The 18,503-nt window shown below is 37.7% G+C and overlaps 1 protein-coding gene across 6 annotated transcripts in view; it reads left to right on the top strand.

The window, feature by feature from the left end:
- Positions 1–18,503, top strand: part of ZNF608 (zinc finger protein 608) — an 87,165-nt gene that overhangs the window by 30,590 nt on the left and 38,072 nt on the right. For all 6 annotated transcript variants that reach the window (XM_055791370.1, XM_055791367.1, XM_027794054.2 and 3 more), the window contains exon 3: positions 8,473–8,728. In XM_055791370.1, coding sequence (XP_055647345.1) covers positions 8,473–8,728 — 256 coding nt within the window. The remainder of the gene's footprint in view (positions 1–8,472; positions 8,729–18,503) is intronic.

Here is an 18,503-nt window from a genome sequence, read left to right as displayed (position 1 = left end):
CACTACAGTCCAAATTCTGCCCATAGTTATGCTTCAGTGGAACTACTCTGGATTTGCACCACAGTAAAAGTGTACACCAGTTGACAGGAAAAAAATACCTATATAAATTGGCTTTCCCTAACACACTGTAAACACCTCAAACTGCATTTGAGAATAAACGTTTTATTTTTGTTATGAACTATAGCTATTCAACAGCAGGTGGTTGCAGGGATAGATACATAATAATGCTTTGGCTCTTTTTTTCAGTTGAGCAGTGAAAAGAAAAGCTGAAAGGTCATTTTAGAAGTGTTGCTAAATAATCGTGAATGTGTGTGTCCCATTCTTAAAAGTAGTAATATTGTCTTGTTCTTTAAATAAAATTAGGACATGGTATCATACACTTGGTAGAGTTTGCTAATACCATTAAGTTGGTCTAAGAAATCTGAAGAAAAACTGATACAGGTTCCTATACCCTACTGAAAAGCCCAAGTGGGAGACGTAGGGCAGTAATACAGGAATATATTACACAAAGATGCACCTGTCTTGCTTAAGAGACCTAAGAGCTAGCTAAATTAAAACTTTTAGGGATCTGTAGGTACTGATAAATAGAGGGCCATGAAGTCAAATGATGGATTTTCAGAACATGCTAAAATTGTCATCCATAAGAATCTAGTTAGGCAACTAAAAGTTTTTGGTATACATAGACCATCAAGGAAGCTTAGTTGTGTTTCTGAGGATTATAGAGGTTCTCTGACAAGCTTTTGGAAGCTTGTTTTTGTTTTTTTTTTTTTCTCAACAAAAATGTATTGCATTGAGGAAGCAACAGCCTGAATCATAATGTATGCAACGTTGCACTCACAGAGTAGTTGGCAAATGGGTAAAAGGCAACAGAAACCTCATAATAGGCCACTGACATGCAGGAAGTCAAAGAGTTGCAAAGAAGCCATTTCTTTTCTGAGTCTTGTTTGCCACTGGGTTATACATTGTGGATTCCTGGAAGACCTCACAGAATTGTATTGATTTGCTATGTCCCTGCACTCCGGAATGGTTGAAAAGGCAGTTACTCCATCGGACCACAGTCGCATGATTGACTAACAGAAACTATCCTTTCATGATGGAGAACTTCTGTGGTGGGGTCACAGGGTTGTGGTGTGATGTGCTTGGACATTGAGAATGAAAACTTGAAATGTAGCGGTTAAATGCATTTAGTCATGGTGCAATTAAATTATCTAGTCTATTCCTATATACAATTAAGAGTGGGAAACTTTCCTTGGTCAGATGGTGTCTTGATAGGTCATAGAGCAAGCATAGCTTCATTCCTGGGTCCAAGTCTCACACCTGTTAGAAATAAACACTGGCATCTTCAGGGTACTATTTGTTAGTAATGCTGTGAGACTTCCATAAGCAAAGATCTTTTTTCAGGCTCAGAACCCTGAAAGGTTGAATGTAGCAGAAGCTTTGGAAGAAAAAGTGGTGATTGCCAATGGAAAACTTTTTTCTTTAAAACAAAGAGCTTCTAAACAGTTACAGAACTCAATAGAGCAATACCTAACCCTTACCAGCAAATGTCTGTGCCTCGATTTTTGTCATATTCACTCGCGTAACACCATCTGATGCTGGAGATCAGATGCACATTCTGTCTAAACACAAACAGTTCAGAGAAATGCCTTTCTTGACTGGAATACAGTGTGTGTTGCTGGACAGGATTGGTATCCTGAGTGAATTTCAGTGCTTCTTTATTCTGTATTAAGGCTTAGCAAAGCACCCAGGCTGACTGAAGAAAAGTTTGAAAGTGCAGACTGAAAACCTGACCGTAAGAAATCAAGTTACAATGGAGAAAGGTGTTCTAGAGACCTATGGACAAAATTATCTCAATGAATGTGATTTTCTTGGGCTGAAAGAGAAGAAATGTCTTTACTAGAAACTTGCAGGTGGCGATCTGGGCATCCTCCCAGGACTCTGCCAAACGTTAGAGTTGACATACAGTTTTTCACAGATGCAGCCTTTGGCAGAAGGATATTGCTGGCAGCTGTCAAATGTTAATCTTTCCCACAGTAAAATGGGTGAATGGCTTCGGGAAATCCCAAGCATCTGAGCTAGAATAGAAGATCTGAGAAAGGACAAGGAATTTTCCTTGTCTCTTGTTCAGCACCATTGTTTCTGCATTAGATCCTAGTCTAAAGCTTTGACTTTTCACCATGACCTTCATTGTATATTAACACTGTCCTAAAAAAATATTAACATTGTGCCTGTGGAGGTGCTGTAGGTAACAGTCACATAATGTCTGAGGAGGTCTGGAGGCCTGCATGTAGAAAGAACATGTAACTGTCAAAAGATTGTGAGTTTGCAGAACTGTGTGTGCTGGTGCAGCAGCTGATGGGAGTAGCATAGAAGATCTTGAATACAAGGGAGGATTTTTTCCTTGTTGTTTGTAGTAAAACATTAGTAACTTAGTAAGAGTTTAAAGTGTTTTGTTTTGTTTTTGGTTTTTTTTTTGCTTAATAACAAATATTCAGAATGTTGACATTATTCCAGATGTGAGCGATTTGCAGATTTATGGGGAGAAAAAGTGGGAGTTTTTGTTAGGGTGTCTTTTTCCTTGCACTTCCCGCCCCTTCCCTTCCCCCCCCCCCCCCCCCCTTCTTTCCAGCTACTCAGTTAATTGAAGTGGAGAAGTCCATTTCAAGAGTAGGAAATACTTGGAAACTCCAAGTAACTGCTACTTTTGTTGCTCAGTTCAACACAATTACATGTCAGGTTTCTTGTCCATATTACAATATTTGTAAAGCATAAGTTTTTCATGTAAAGCACAAGTATTTTTTTGATTATTCTCAAACATAGGTTTTTAAGTCTAAAATTTGGATTAAGTTTAGGCAGTGTGAACCTACTTCATCCTTCTTTTGTATTCAAGCTCTTGTGCTTCTCAGCTAAATTGACCAAAATAAGAAACTTCCTTAGTACCTCTGACTTTCCCATATTTTGAATGTAAGGCTTGTAATACATATGTCTGTTCCGTGACCAGAATTATTTTCTACATCCATGTCTTGTAGTATTTCTTTCTGATTTTCTAAGCATGTCCTTCGTGGCACTGACCTTTTCTTCCAAATTTGATGTAGAACATTTATTGGCCAAAAATGCCCCTATTAGATAGTAAATGTGGGTCTTAATAAGTAAAATATCTTTAGGTAATGACTGATATTTCAAAGGTATAATTAAATCCTTCTCATCTCAAAATGAATACTACTTTCTGTAAGAAAACAAAGCATTAATGTCAAAATGCTTCTGAGTGGCCTCTTACTTCAATTTAAATGCAAGGAGTACTGATTTGAGATTGAATCGAGGCTTTTCAGATGAAATTGAGATTCTCCATAGGGGTAATTTCTGTTACATGGGTAGAATAAGAAGGAGTAGCTTTAGGTTTTAGGTTTGTAAATTTTTTTTGTGGGGCAAGGGTTGTAGCAAGAAGATATTTAAAGACCAATGAGATATTTAGAAAAGGAGACACACTCCTTAGCACACAGATATTTTTTCCATGTAATTTTTCCCGCATTTGTTTCCTTCCAAGGAAGTTTGATTGATCTCATTAGAACTACTTCTGATTTATGATGATGTACATGAGATTAGAATGGGGTCTTCTAGGGTCACTGTTGCTTTAGAAAATTAAGGTAGGGGCAAGCATACTTTATATTAAAACAAGGTAATCTCCCTTTCACCTTAAAATCTAGAGAAAGCAAAACTTCCATATAGGGCTGAATTCCTTTATTTCCTGATTTTCATTTCAAACACTGTGATTCTGTGAAGTACTAATTCATAACTCTAAAGAACTTGTCAATGTAATTTTCAAGTCCTTCCAGTCTGTATGTTGGTGTGGTTTTTTTTAAGGAAGGATTTACTTTTTGCAAAGGATCAGGCTTTGGTTTTTAGGTATATCTCATAACAGGATTTTGATCTTTCCACACTCTTTCTACTAGTGCAGATGTTCCCACTGGGAATGCTTACAGTAGATTTTTTTTCTCAATTTAAAAAGCAGTGCTTTCTTGGAAGGACTTATCCTGAGCCTTATACTTGTTCCTCTGCCTTTCTCCAGGTTGTGTATTGGTAGATTGATTAAATGGCTTTTGGCATGTACATTGCAAAATCATCTAGTGGGTGACTGCAGTAGCGTATGACCCCGTTTGGTCTTAGATTGGTAGATTATGTCCTCATGGAGATACACCGTCAAAGACATACTGTCATTAATGAGGTGGAACTAGACATGCATATGATAACACACTTTGATGGGTCACATCACATGGTCTGGCTGCATGACACCTATTTTCTAGTTTGCATTTTGTGATTTATGACAGAAACATTTCACACTTAAGAAACACACACTTGAAAATTTTCAAAGTTGAAATGAATGAAATACACAGATATAGAATACTTCCACTTGATAATATGATCAGAAGTTATGTGTTTAAATCTGTGTGAAAAGTGATTTTATCTTGAATACTACAGTAAATCCACTGCTGTCAGATTTGTACCGTGTCAGATAGGGCCATAGGTGTTCTGGTATCTCAGTCTTCTTTCATTCAGGTGAGTTTCCCACAGGAATACATGAGACACTGTCCCATAAAGGCTTAAAATACTCCAGTTCCTGCAGGAATGGGAGTATGATGTGGCTGATTGCAATAGCGTGATGTTGGGCGCTCTCTGGTCTGGGAAATCCTTTCAAATCTGTGTACCTGCTTCTGTGAGCTCAGCACTACCTACTGGAATTTCTCCTGGTTGTCAGGAAATTGTGTACAACAGACACAAAATGTTAATTTTCTGACATAATTTTAGAAGCATACACTGCATCAGGAAAGTGGGCTTTAATGAGCAGAGCTTAATTCCAGCATGTAACATGCCTGGGTAACTGAAGGAGAGCCCTGCTTATTAGAAAGCCCTGCCTTGTTTCTAGTCAGGATGATATTCCTCTCTCTTCCGTATGCCCTTCCTCATACTGACTAATGTTATGCAGCCATCAATGTTTGGGGTTTTTTTGGGTTTGTTTTTTTTTTTTTTTTCATGTTGAGATAGAGGAGCGCTCCATGGAGCACTGAATACATTGCTTAGCAAGGCTTTCTTCATTTTCTGTGAGCTTTTCTACTACTAAGAGCCGTAGCGCTCTGATACAATGAAACACTTGGCAGTGGAAAGCTGCCTTGAATAACACTCCAGCTTTGTAGCCTTTGTCACTGATCAGCTCTCAAAAGCTCTTGGAATTAGGTGAATGAAGAAAATATTGCTTGAATATTTCTGTCTTTTTTGGACCCCTTTGATTATGTGTGTAAAGAGAGCATCTATGCAAATAACCTTCCTCAGATTCAGATTTTCAATCTCATAGTGGAATGTCTCGTGTGATAAACAGCAAGGCTACTGCTCAGTATGCGCCAACACCTGGGAATAATCATGCAAAAATAACAGTGAGAAACTGCAGAGCATCTGTTCTTGACATTAACTTTCCTCAGCTTGACAGACTGCCACCACCAGATGTTAGTCTTATGTGCCTTTTTTCCACTGGAGATGGCGGCCTTCCTGCCTCTCTCTTTGCTCCTAATAGCTTACATCAGTGCCCTTTGGAGAATTCATGAAAACAATTGTGTCACCACAATGATCGCTGAGAACCACCACTTTGCTGTGCTGACGTTACGAGTATCAAATGAGATGGGATAATTTTAAAACACGGAAAACTGGAGCTATATTTAAGTTAGCTTTTTTTTAAATTATTATTAAAATGAGTAAGGTCACGTTTGTGCAATGAACATGAACCTCAGGAACAGTAAATGTCCACTTAATTATCTACCAAAGTCTTAGTGTTTAAATTCACAGAGCAACAGACCCTTTTACTGCAATCGCCACTCTTTGGCCTTGTCCTGTGTGACTGTTTCTAGTGGGAACCATGAACTTTTATTAGCAGGTCTAAATAAACTAGAACTGAGTACAAATATTTGTAACAAAGAACTTAGTAGGGTACACTGTGAGATCTGTGCTTTTGTTAGTTCCCTTCCACTGTTTATAATACTTAGAAAATGGAAGACACATCTGCCAATTTAGTCTACAATCATTTAAAACACTGGCCAGTTTAGTATGATAATAGCAAATATTTTGTTTTTTCTCTGGCTTTGTGATGAGTATGTTTTGTGGAAGAATGATGTTGCATGTATAGTAGGAGGTTTTCCACAGCTTTAGAAAGCAGCATGTAAACTACCGAACAGGCCATTCATCAGTATTTCTTGGTATTATAAAGGGGTGTGGCTCAGCTTTTCTTAAGCATTAGGCTCCATTTACCTGCTAGTTACTGATCCTGGTTCTCTTTGGCTTGAAGTCAGATATGTTAAGAACTCCTCTAAATTATGCCCGAGGTACATACTGACCCCATTTTACTGACAGAGCCCCATTACGCAGCCAGTGCCAGGGAGCAGGGCTCTGTGCCATCCAACTGTTTGCCTCCACTTGGCATCAGACAGCCTGAATCTGTATAGCATAGAATCAGTGCCCCCTCGTACTAGGCGTACATGGATATGGTTTTGTGTTGGGCTTACTATTAGATATTGCAAGTAACAGCTGCTGCTGGGGGTCAGTTGATACTTGCTTGTGTGCGTTCAAGTCTGCTCTGCAAAGTATTCTTGCCTGTGCTTTAGCTCTGCAATTGCAATGGTGTAAAGAGGAGAATATCATTGCTTGATTGCATTGTTTTTGTGCCACAGCTCTGTTTTACTTCCTAGAGTCTGGCTGGTATGAGCAGGTTTTTTACTCCGAATGGATGCTTTCAGTGTTCACGTTTTGCTTTGTTGTTGTGGTTTTGTTTGTTTGTTGGGGTTTTTTTGTTTAATTTGTTTGTTTTAAAAAAACTTTGTTCTATCTCTAACCTGAAGATTATTTCAGGCCTAAATAAAAAGAATCCCCAAAATATGGAAAAATTTGGAGAAAATGTGTTTATAGTTCTGTCCTACCTATTTCTAGTGTAATTAAGATCAGAATCCAGGCAGGTCATACAAAGATCATACAAAACATTTTTGTTAAGTATGTAGCACACTTAAGGCTTGTGTGCATAATTAAAAGCGTTGGCTCTCCGTTTGTCTGTATGAGTGATGTTCAAAGCAAAATAATTGTTATAAAGACCAATTGTAACAATTGTGCACAATTTTTAAAAAGTACTCTTTAATTTTAGATTTCCAGTTTATTTTCTCTCTATGAAAATACCATGTGATGAAGTGAGCTGATCTATGATACAAAGGATATATAAAACAAGAATAATGCTCTTTAGTCCTTTCTACTCTTTGTTATCCCTGTTTGCCAATTTGGCTTTGAAAGAAAGCAAAATTAACTTTGATCTACACTAAGATACATATGAACAGAACCTAGATGACAATGTACAGTGAGTCATTATGTTTTTTGTATTAGGTCTTCTTGTGGGGTCCAAAATTAAAAACAGCAATGACTAGAAGAGATTTGATCATTTATTTGAAAGCAGCTAGAAAGCAACCTTTTAAAAAAAAATCACTGTATTGAAGAATGCTTTCTTGGTGTGATATTATGATTCAGTAGGCCAAGTAAACATGAATTTTAGGTGTTTACTCATTCATATCCTTATTTAGCTATCTTCTGTGTGACAAAGGACCTTATGGCCCCAGTAAAATACTGAGGACCCTCAGGCCAAATCTGTATACAGAAAATCTGCTACTGGGTGTATTGGAAATCATATGGGGAAGATAACTTAATCAGTTCGTATATAGGTATTGTCTCTGTTTGAATTGGTCTGTGTACAGACTGATTGTCTGGCAAGTTGTATTCTTCCAAATATGCATTTTGGAAACCCTGAGAAATTAGATGGCTTGGATAGATTCTTGTAAAAGACCTCATCTGTTATTTCGAGCAGAAAGATATGAATGTTATCTGTAAGCTGTTAGGTGGGTGATCCTAATGTATTTTAAGTGATTGGATGACAAGACAATATATTTGATGCCATGTGGGTATTAGAATTGTTCCAAGTCCTAATTTATCTATGATGCACGTGAAAAAATGGCATTTATGTGTCTCTGTACTGTCTTTGTAAATGTTTTGCTTTAAATAGAAAATTAAGTTCCCAGTTTGCAAAATTAATTTCCATCCACAAACCAGTCTCTGTCAGCACCAAGAAAAAAGTTGCCTTAATCCTTGTTTTTAAATTTATTATTATTTCATATTAGCAGTCTGTGACAACAAGGAATAGTCTTGTAGAAGCTTAGCAATTTGCCTTCTTTAGCGTATTAGATATTTTTGCACTTAATTTTTCATGTGCAGCATGTGGGCTCATGTCAAAAAACCTAAACTTACAAGACTGAAATTATCTATGATACACCAAATCCCTGCATACACAAATGCAGTCTCAGCAAACTGGGCTTTTTTTTTTTTTTTCCTCGTAATTTATCTTTTTTTTTTTTTTTAATCTCACAGCACCATTATAGTAAGTTTATCTGTTGTTTTCAGGTTGATCCCCTGTTTACAGTGCCTGCACCTCCACCTCCGATTTCCAGCAGTATCACACCTCAGATTCTGCCTTCCTACTTTTCCCCATCTTCATCCAATATTGCAGCACCAGTCGAGCAGCTCTTGGTACGGACTCGTTCAGTGGGTGTAAATACTTGCGAGGTTGGAGTAGTAACAGAACCTGAATGCCTTGGACCCTGTGAGCCTGGGACCAGCGTGAACTTGGAAGGAATTGTATGGCATGAAACTGAAGAAGGTAAATTGTTTTTTCCATTAGGTTTGTCTGTGAGATTTGTTAATGTCAAGGAGATTTGCTGTATCTGCCTGAGTGCTAATTAAGTGCCTGCTAGTCTGTTGGTGCACCAGTATGTACAATGGCAGTCACAGCTTTATAATTCAGCTGGTGACTTTTTCTTTTAAAAACAAATGGCAGGGTTTTTTATTATTTAAGCAACTGCATTTTCCAAATGACCTACCATGTAACCCCAGTTAACAGTAGAATTGTTTCATATTGCTATATTGAGAAAAGCATATGAAGAAATAGCTAATAGAGTAGCATAAATGTGCTTGTGAAATTTACATCATGATGGGGGGTAGATGTGATGGGAGTGGATATATGAATAGTTTAGATGAAAACCTAGAAAGCTTAATAATTTGGAATTCAGACACTATCATCAAAAATGCCACCACCGTAGCACAATAGAAGCCCCAAAGACCCTACAGAAGTTCAGTTTGATATGATTATTATTTGCATTTTGGTTATTTGAAACATGCTTTAAGAGGAAAGGATTCTTGCTTGAAGACAAGTGTTCCATCTGGTGAAGAAGTGCTATCTAAACCAGAGTGATTTCTTTAATATCCTTTGAAGGCATTTGGCCAAGTAGGAGTGCTGGAGAGCTTTGGGGAATACTAAACCTTGATTTGCTATGATTTAGAACAAAGTAAGTAGGAAGAGTATTATGCTGTGATACGCAGATTTTTCCATTTTGATTTTCAAAAGCTCATTATTAAAATACCAGCTTTCTCCTGCTAATGCTAAAAATACTGCATGTGTACACTAAACTTCTGCAATTTTTGGTTTAATAATACTGGATTTCTCCAGTTACGGCTGCTTGAGAGCCTTCCTGTGATTGTTCTTATGTTTGTTTTGAGGATTATTTAATTTTTAGTGATATACCTTCCTCAACAGTGAAAACAACACTATTTACAAAAGGATATAATGAAAGAATACAGCAGTGCATTGCTTTATGATAAATCCTGACATCCTTCAGACATACACACAACGGCATTTGGTCCTTTGCAGTGATATATAAGACCTCAACAAAGTGCTCTACACTGTCCTCTCAAAATCAATAGTGAGAGTCAGATTTACTTGCTTTTATATGCTTTCATCCATCCATCTTTCTCTCAGTGTATGTCTACAGCAGATTCATAAGGTAGATTGATCTTTTTAGATTGTTTTTAAAGCACAGTATAAATTCTGTTCTAAAATATCCCTGCAGAGATGAGTGCCCTTAGCAGCTCCAGTCTTCCTTGACTGGCCTGTATTAACCAGAGTTGGAATGTGTGGGCATTAACTGTGTTGACATGAAAGAGCAGTAGCTGTTAATAGTGTTATTCTTGCTGAATAAACTAAACTTCTGACCCCCACTGAATTTAAGAAGCCAGCCTTGTTAAAGGTTTGGCACCAGAAATGAAGTATTAAAAAAAGTGCATTCTGGTCAGGAATGACATTCCATTTACCAGTTTCACAGCACTCTATTGGTTTTAAAAGTCCTGTTAGTTAACAGAAATTAACTCCCTTAACCTTATCCCAGTTTGTCTAAAAAAATTTCTGAAACAACTCCGAGTTCAGTGACGGCATGTTTGAGTGAAACAGTTTTGAATGTGCCTGCTTTCACAGTTTTACAAATACTGTTTGGCAACACTACAGCTATGAGTGACTACAGTAATAGATAAAATGGGATTCTAAATTACTCTAGAAATATAGCTAGAATGTAGATTTAAGAGACTGAACACAATTGGTATGATTCGTATTATATGGTTTGTACTGTGCTTTTTGTGTTTTACTGTTTCAGACCCTGCTGACTGAAGAAAATAACAAATTTTACTCTGTTTTTCCTGGTGTTCACAATCAACACTATTATGAAAAATGAGTTTCTAATGATCATTTTTGCATTTTAATTACGTTTTGACATTTGGGGCACACATACATATATATATATTTAGCTGTTTTCAAATTTTCTGACATGTTCATGAAAGCAGCTTGCATGAAGCCGTTTCTGCCAAATTACAGAAAACAGGGTGCAGATGGGTTTTCTATTTATCTTTAACAGAAGGAAGATTATCGGATACTCATCTTCTTCAGTTACAATTTTGACTTTAATTAGGCCAGAACATGACCTTCCCTAAATTGGTTTAAATCCAGAATATTCTCACTGAAATCTTCGTAATTGGTGACATCTAAAACCATCTTGATGTTCATAATGACCAACTGATTTACAAATTTCTTTTATGATGCCCATATGTTTCTTTCCTCCTCACTCCCTTCACTGCTTTCCAAAACCTAATAAAAACACATGTACAAACTGACACCTATCTAGCTGGCTATATATCTTGAAAGATTTTTAATGTTAAGACAATTCTAAGCAGCTAAGGTATGGAAATTTCTGACCTTGGCTTGTGTTTTGAGATTTGAATTATTTTGTGTCTGATTTAGCTGCTGTATAAAATGAATTGTGAGTTGATTAGAATAGGCTTATAGAATGTCTGCATACTCGATGGTGTATGCGACCTATGGACCAAATGCAGCAACTAGCTGTGGGAATGCAAATATAAGAAAGGATGTGGTGATCACAGTTATTATAAGAATAGTAGACTGAGTAGAGGAAGACTAAATCAGACGGTTTATATAGAACTTATTATTAAATGTAATATATGCTTTGTAGAGGAGAAGCCATATACTTGAGAATTCATGTTTTGAAGGTTTTGGGTGTCTGAAATAGCCAGTTTTCTTTTAGGAATGTTAAACAAGTTGTCATGTTCTGTTGCATTTCTTCTTAAAGGTCAGAAAAAGGATGATGTTTGGTTTTATGAGTCATATTTTTAAGATAATCACTCCAAGGAGGGGGGTGGGGAAGCAGCATTGGATTTCAGACAAAATTGTGGCAGATCAAAGAAAGCGTTGTTAATACAGCTCTTTTCATTTATTCCATGACAATCTATTCAGTTGACTTGATCAGCAGATTTAATAAATTAGATGTTTTTGCTAGTGTCTCAATCTTAAGAAGTGTAGAGGGAAGCTGGCATCTGAAGGCTGTCACAGTTATTACAGGGCTTTGTAACTAACCATAGCAGGTTACTCATATAATTGACTGAGACTGCTGGTTATCACATGGGCATTTCTCAGTTGCGCTAGCAAGTTGTGTAGTGCTTAATTTCTAAATATGTATACTGTAGGCATTTTCATCTGCATAATAACCTTGTTTGAATATGATTTAATAATGTGTCCAAGGTGGTGTTAATGGCTGTAGAGAGGAATATTGAAGGCTGTCCTGAAGTAGTGGGATGGGAAATGGTTATGGGCAAATGAAATTGAGTGTTGGCAGCTGACATAGTTACTTGACACCAGAAACTACCATCCGGTAACAGTAGAAGTCCTTCACAAAAAGAAGCTTGGTAGTGTTATTGGAGTGTACTTTTTGTTGGTTGGTTGGTTGGTTCTTCTGGTACTCTGGGAAAGAGCTGCTAAAAGTCTGTATTTCTATACTGAGAAATAAGGTTTATCTAGGATCAGATACTTGCTAAATCGTGTAATTATCTTCTGGGGAAGAAAGCAGTAATTGTTTCTTACTGCCTGGAGGACACAAAAATGACTCAGAAAAAAGGGAAACCACCAACCAACTTTCTAAATTGCTTAGAGCTTGCTTTTTTGTATAGTTTCTCACACATCATTGCCCTGGGTCATGTCCTGTTTTTGGTTCAGCATCTAGTAGCAGAGTCTGCCTTTAGATGTGGGAAGTACTAGTTGTGGTGATGTCCTGTTTGCTTGAAAACTGTGTAGGAGACAGCCATCCGTCATCTTTCTGCCTTTGTGTGCAGAACAAACTGTCTGTATGTGGCAGGAGTTCTTGCATTGCTGTGCTGATGTTCTGTCTCTTTGTGCAGTTTGGGTACAACTTGTTGTTATTCAGTAACAAATAATGGGGAAATCAGCTGTATTTAAAGTGCCCTCTTATTGTGGCTGGCTTCTTGATTTTTATAACTTTAGACTAGTTGTCAAGTGTAAGAAATAGGAATCTGCTGGATCTCAAAAAACTGATGGGACCATCTCAAGGGTATTCCAGATTTATCCTAGTATCAGTTCTAGTGCTTTCTTGCAGAAATTTTCAGTAGAAAGGAGAATGCTACAATGACAAAGAGGCATGCTGGTACTTGTGTATGGATTTTCCACCCTGGCACGCTTGCAACAAATATGCATAGATGTTGTTTTGAAAACATACCTGTTGCACAGATCTGATGTGGATTCCTCCCTGTATTGTCCCATAAGCAGGTCCGTTACCTGGTGCACTGTGCTGATTCACACACAGATACGAGGCATTTCTATCTTTTTCTTCTAGTTTGCGCAAAGTAGGGAGCTAGGTGGCAATCCACAAAAACTAGCTCCCCTCAGCACACAGTAAAACATTTTATACACTTTGAACAATTGCTTACAATTATGTTTAGTCACACTAAATTCTCATGGGTTCTTAGGGAGCCTCATTTCCATTTAAAGGTACAGCATTCTTTGGTTTTGCTTGTCTTTTCTCTTCTTGTATTTATGGTGTCTATTCCTTTTCCCATGGCCATGTTTTCTTAACTGTAAGAATTAACTAACATCCTCTGTTTTTCAATATTTTTTCTTGTTTTTCACTGAATATTTACATATTTTCTCTAAATTTCAAGTTAAATAACAGACTAGCCTTCTGTTAATCATGTATCTGCAGGCGGATTGACTACAGCAGCCTTACTATGTGGTTATTTTTGCAAAAACTGTTTTAAAAGAACAGTCTGTTATAAGTGTCTTTGGTTATGTATGTGTTTGTACATGTGTGTCTAAGTAAGGGCGTGTATGTGTCTATAGAAATAGAATTAGAATAATGAGAAGTAGTCTGATTGTCTCTGATTCACCTTAGCAGTTTCTGTGGGTTTAACAATCACATTTTCCTACTTTCACAAATGCAAAGCCATGATGAAACAATGAAACTTCTAGTATTGAAAGCCGTGCCAAATATGTAAACAAATGCAGGAATTAAGAGATTTTATAAAAAAACCCCACTGTGTTATCAAAGAACATTATGATAATTTATGGAAATTTGGATAAACATGATTAAATCACACTTGTCTTGAGCTCAGGCAAAGTTTAGAGAGAAAGGTGGTATGCTTTATCAAATCAAGTGATACAGTTGTAAATACAGGTAAGCTTTCAGACCGGTGCATTTATATTCTGTCCTTTCTGTGTAATGTAGACCATTGACTTGTGGGTACAGGAAGCAGTGGTTTGGTATTGTTAATGACCATATTCAGTTCAGAACTGAAAAACAGTGGGTGTTTTTATAGGAGAGAAGCATAAAGATATCCACTGCTCCAAATCAGGCTTTGTTGTGTCCATTACCGAGAAGTGGTTTGTGGAGAAGATAGATTTTCTGGCTAGCTACATTAACAGAAAATGTAAAATCCAGACATTTTCCACTGTCATATGAGTCATCTGCTGACCAGTATGAATGTAAGCCAGTATCAAAATGTCATCTCTTCAGAAAAACGCCTATACATATGTTTATATTTTAGAGTTGTTATGTTTTATTTTTCCTCATTCTACTGTCTGTGATACCATATCAGTATATCAGGGAAAAAATTTAAGAAGGCTGAGATAGGTGATTCTTTATAGGTGATAGGTGATTCTTCAGGAGACGTTCACTGTCCCATATTATCAATGATACTTGGAGTCTGACACCTACTACGTGTTACGTAGAAACTTGTAGCAAAAGAGAAGTGGGCTCTGTGTCACAATGGGAATTCCCAGGCTTACATAAAAATGTATGTGGTTTATGAAAGCTCTACTTACTTTACAACAATAGTTTGGGAGATTGTACTTTGGGATGTACACAGAGTGAGTAAAAGTTTTAAGAGTTTGATGTTACAGGATTCAGACCGTGAGAAGGATTTAGCTCTAGGTTTGTTGGTTCTGAGGGGCCTTTTTGATCTACAGTTTGCCTGACTCTATCAGTGTATGTGCTTGTTTAGGGACATAAATTCTGACATTGACCTGTAACTGGCTTCTGCAGTGTTTCTTGCATGTTTGTTTGAAACATAACGTTGCTGGCCTGTGTTAGAGGCAAAGAGTGGGCTAGATGGACAGCTTGCTCAAAGCCACAATGGCAGTAATTTAATTTTGATGTTTTATTGCCATAACATAAAATGTTTATGCTGAGAGAACCAAAAAGGGAAATGTTTTTGACTGAATTACAGAATCATTTAGGTTGGAAAAGACCTTTTACATCATCAATCCAACCTTTAACCTAATGCTGGCCAAGTCCACCACTAATGATGCACCTAAGTGCCACATCTACGCATCTTTTCAATACCCGCAGGGATGATGACTCAACCTCTTCCCTGGGCAGCCTGTTCTAATGCTTGACAACCCTTTCAGTGAAGAAATCTTTCCTAGTATCCAGCCTAAACCTTCCCTGGCACAACTTGAAGCCATTTCCTCTTGTTCTATCACTTGTTACTTGGGAGAAGATACCGACCCCCAGCTGCCTACAGCCTCCTGTCAGGGAGCTGTAGGGAGCGATAAGGTCTCCCTTCAGCCTCCTCTCCAGGCTAAACACCCCCAGTTCCCTCAGCCGCTCCTTATAAGTCAAATGTCACACACAACCTTCAATTTCCTAATTAGACAAGTATTTGTAGTCTATTTGATACTGTCTTCATCTAAAATAAATGAATCAAATATTAGTTTTGGAGCCAAACCCCTGTGTATCCACAGAAGCCCCTTAAAATGGGTTTTGAACAGGTGGGATTGGCTCTTATGAACCAGGTGTATATGGTTGAGTTGATGTGGCTTTAATGAGTTGTCATGAATCACCTGGGCTACCATAACCAAACCTTTGCAGGCTCTTTGTTCACAGCAAACAGTAGATAAATCATGTCAGAATAAATCTCCTCAGTGAAGGAGAAATGCAAAATAGGTTATGGATGTTCCCCGCTGGCAGAGCTATAATGTCAGATTGGGAGGTATTTTGACCTCCTTGAGTTTAATTCTGATTCTTTTACAAAGTACTTTTTTCCAAAAAAGTTCAATTAGTCATTGATTTGAAGAGTGATTTAAGTTTAAAGCTGTGTTTTTCTAGGTGATGGAAAGCATTACAGAGTAGTGGAGATCTGTAACAGGCGGGGTGGTGGGGGGGTGGTGGGGGGTGGTGAGAAGAAAAAAGAGGTGAAAACAGAGCCACTGCTAATTTCCAGGCTTTCTTACTGTCACAGAGAAGTCAACCCAGTTCATCGCCCCTTCCATTCCTTCCCAACACCGTTGCTTCAGAAGAGTTTTGAAGACTGCAGATCACTACTGGAAGAATAGCACTTCGGAAACTTGTGTAAAGATGCTGTTATATATTAAATCTGGTATTTAAATGTCAGTGTTCCTCTTAACGTAGAGACACCACAGGGTCTAACTAGTGCTAGTCCTACGACTTTTATTTAGAGAGGCTGCTTGTCTCTGTTGCATGGGGGGATGTGTGATTTGTTCACTGCCTAGAGCTTGCCTTGTTGCTTCAGTCTCACATATATAGATCTAATGCTAAGCAGAACATAGGCACAGTACGGTTGCAAAAACTGACCAAAAATATCCAAAGTGTCTTACTTAGCCAGGTAGTAATGGCTGGCTTATCTAAAGGGACCTGGCAACTGCCACATTTTACAGCTCAATGATAAGACTTGGTGCAACTGTCTTGGTATAACCCAAAACAGAGAATTAAAAAAACTTAACAGATTCCAGGCAGTGCTTACATAAAAAGCTGCATATTGCCAGACTGCTACAGAGGAAGACTCCCAGTGCTGCTTGTACATACATAGAAAATTATCCCTTTTACAAACAAGCATATGGGGCCAGGGAGGGTGCATAGAAAAAGGAAGGAGGATAACTGAGATTGGAAACTTTTGCTTGGAGCTATTTGAATGTGAAACTGAGCTGGCTGAAGCGGTGAGGTTATGAACACTAAAGGAGTTGCTTTAAGAAAATCAACAGTTTTGAGCATTTACTGCTCAAAAGCAAAATCTCAATAGCAGCAGATTGCTTAGAAGTGAGACCGTTCCAGTACAAAATACTTGAAACATGTGGTGTTTGGATTTGTAGATAGCAGGGGGGAGAGATGACTGCTAATGAAGAAAGTGTGTATGCATGCAAGTGTTTTCTTACTGAATAAATACCACTGGAGTAAGGAATGAAGGCACAACTGCAATGGTATCTTTAACTGGTGTGGCTCAGGGATTAAACCACTTACAAAAGTTCTCATGGTCACTCTTAATTTTGTACATAGTTTTAACTACTTGGAACGAGCTGTGGTCTTCAAGTTTCGTTACACTCCTAAGTATTGCTGGTGAATGAGAGGTTCTCTTGTTTGCTGGAGTGTATGTTTTCACTAATACAGATTAATATAAATGTAATAAAATATTTTATTTTTCCCTGCATTTCAGGCTATGTAGTGAAAAGCTGCTTTTGGCATTGGGACTAAATTGCCTGTGTAAGATCAGCAGCTGGCCTAACATCCAGCTTTTGATGTTTTAGAGTCAGTGGAAACTTACATTTTGTCACCCTGAGGGCATATTCATAATTATTTCCAGATATTACTGATGTGGTAGTAACTAGCTACTAGTCTGGAACTCATGGTGACAAGAGGCAATCCAAAAAGCAGAAGGAAAACCTCAATTTAGAAATTTTGAACAGTGAAGAGTTCTTTGGTCTTCAGGGTTACTAAAAGATTACAGCTTGTACTTTTGCTCTAAAAGAGTGAGACAGGAAAGGTAGAGGTTGAGGGTGAAGACAAAGAATATAAAAAAAGAAAAGCTCAGGGGAAATAGCTTTCTTGATTTAGACTGAAAAACTAGGTCTAGATGTACTAGCATTGCAATGGAAACCATAATTGAGGTTCAACAATTTTACATCCCCTAATGCCATGAGATTTAGGTGAAAACCCCCCGAAACTATCTGGGATAAAAAACAAAAGGCCAGTATTAGAGAACTTCACTTTTTTTTTTTTAAGGAGTATCAGCTAAAGCAGAAATTACATGTCCAGCAAAAAATAACACTTTAAATCTCAAAGAATTTTTAAGGGGATATAGCTATATAAATAAAAGGCAATAGAATTAATTTTTAAGGGCAGAATTTATAGCCCTTGTTAACGTTTTAATCAGAATAAGAATATTTAAGAAAAGCCTTCTTTTCCCCTACTTCCCCCCCCCAAATAGCTGTTAAGCTTAGCTGGGAAGTTTACTAGGGCTTTGCTTGAGGTGGTATTTTAGTGTAGTTAAGTGATTTTGGTTTGTTTGTGTTTTGTTGTTTTTTCTGTACGAGCATTGACAGGCAGATCAGGCTACTTGCTTTTTCTCTAGGGGCTTAGCCAACAGTATAAAGATCTCCATTAATAACATGGAACTGGAGTTAGTTGACTGGAGGTTACAATTCTGTAGCCTATCCCTAACACTGAGGACGAGTGGGCGAGTGTTGGGGAGAATCAGTTTCAAGTCGGGGCAGTTCCAGATCGGTCTTCAGTTAATCTAGAGGTGTCTTTCTTTCCCCAGTCACTTAAAACTTCTGCATTTAAGTGGGTTGAAACAAGTAATTACGTTTTACTGCCTGTTTACTTTCCCCTACAGTGACTGAACTTCTTAACCTTGCATTCATCTAGAGCTGGCTTTTGTGGATCCTTTAAAGCCTGAGGCTATGTGACCCCCCTCTTGTTGGAAGATTTTAGAAACAGAGTCTCAGGTTTCAGTAA

Source organism: Falco peregrinus, chromosome Z (genome assembly GCF_023634155.1).
Source record: "Falco peregrinus isolate bFalPer1 chromosome Z, bFalPer1.pri, whole genome shotgun sequence".
Classification (NCBI taxonomy): Eukaryota; Metazoa; Chordata; class Aves; order Falconiformes; family Falconidae; genus Falco; species Falco peregrinus.
The sequence above is the reverse complement of the archived record's forward strand: the minus strand, read 5'-3'. Positions and strand labels throughout refer to the sequence as shown.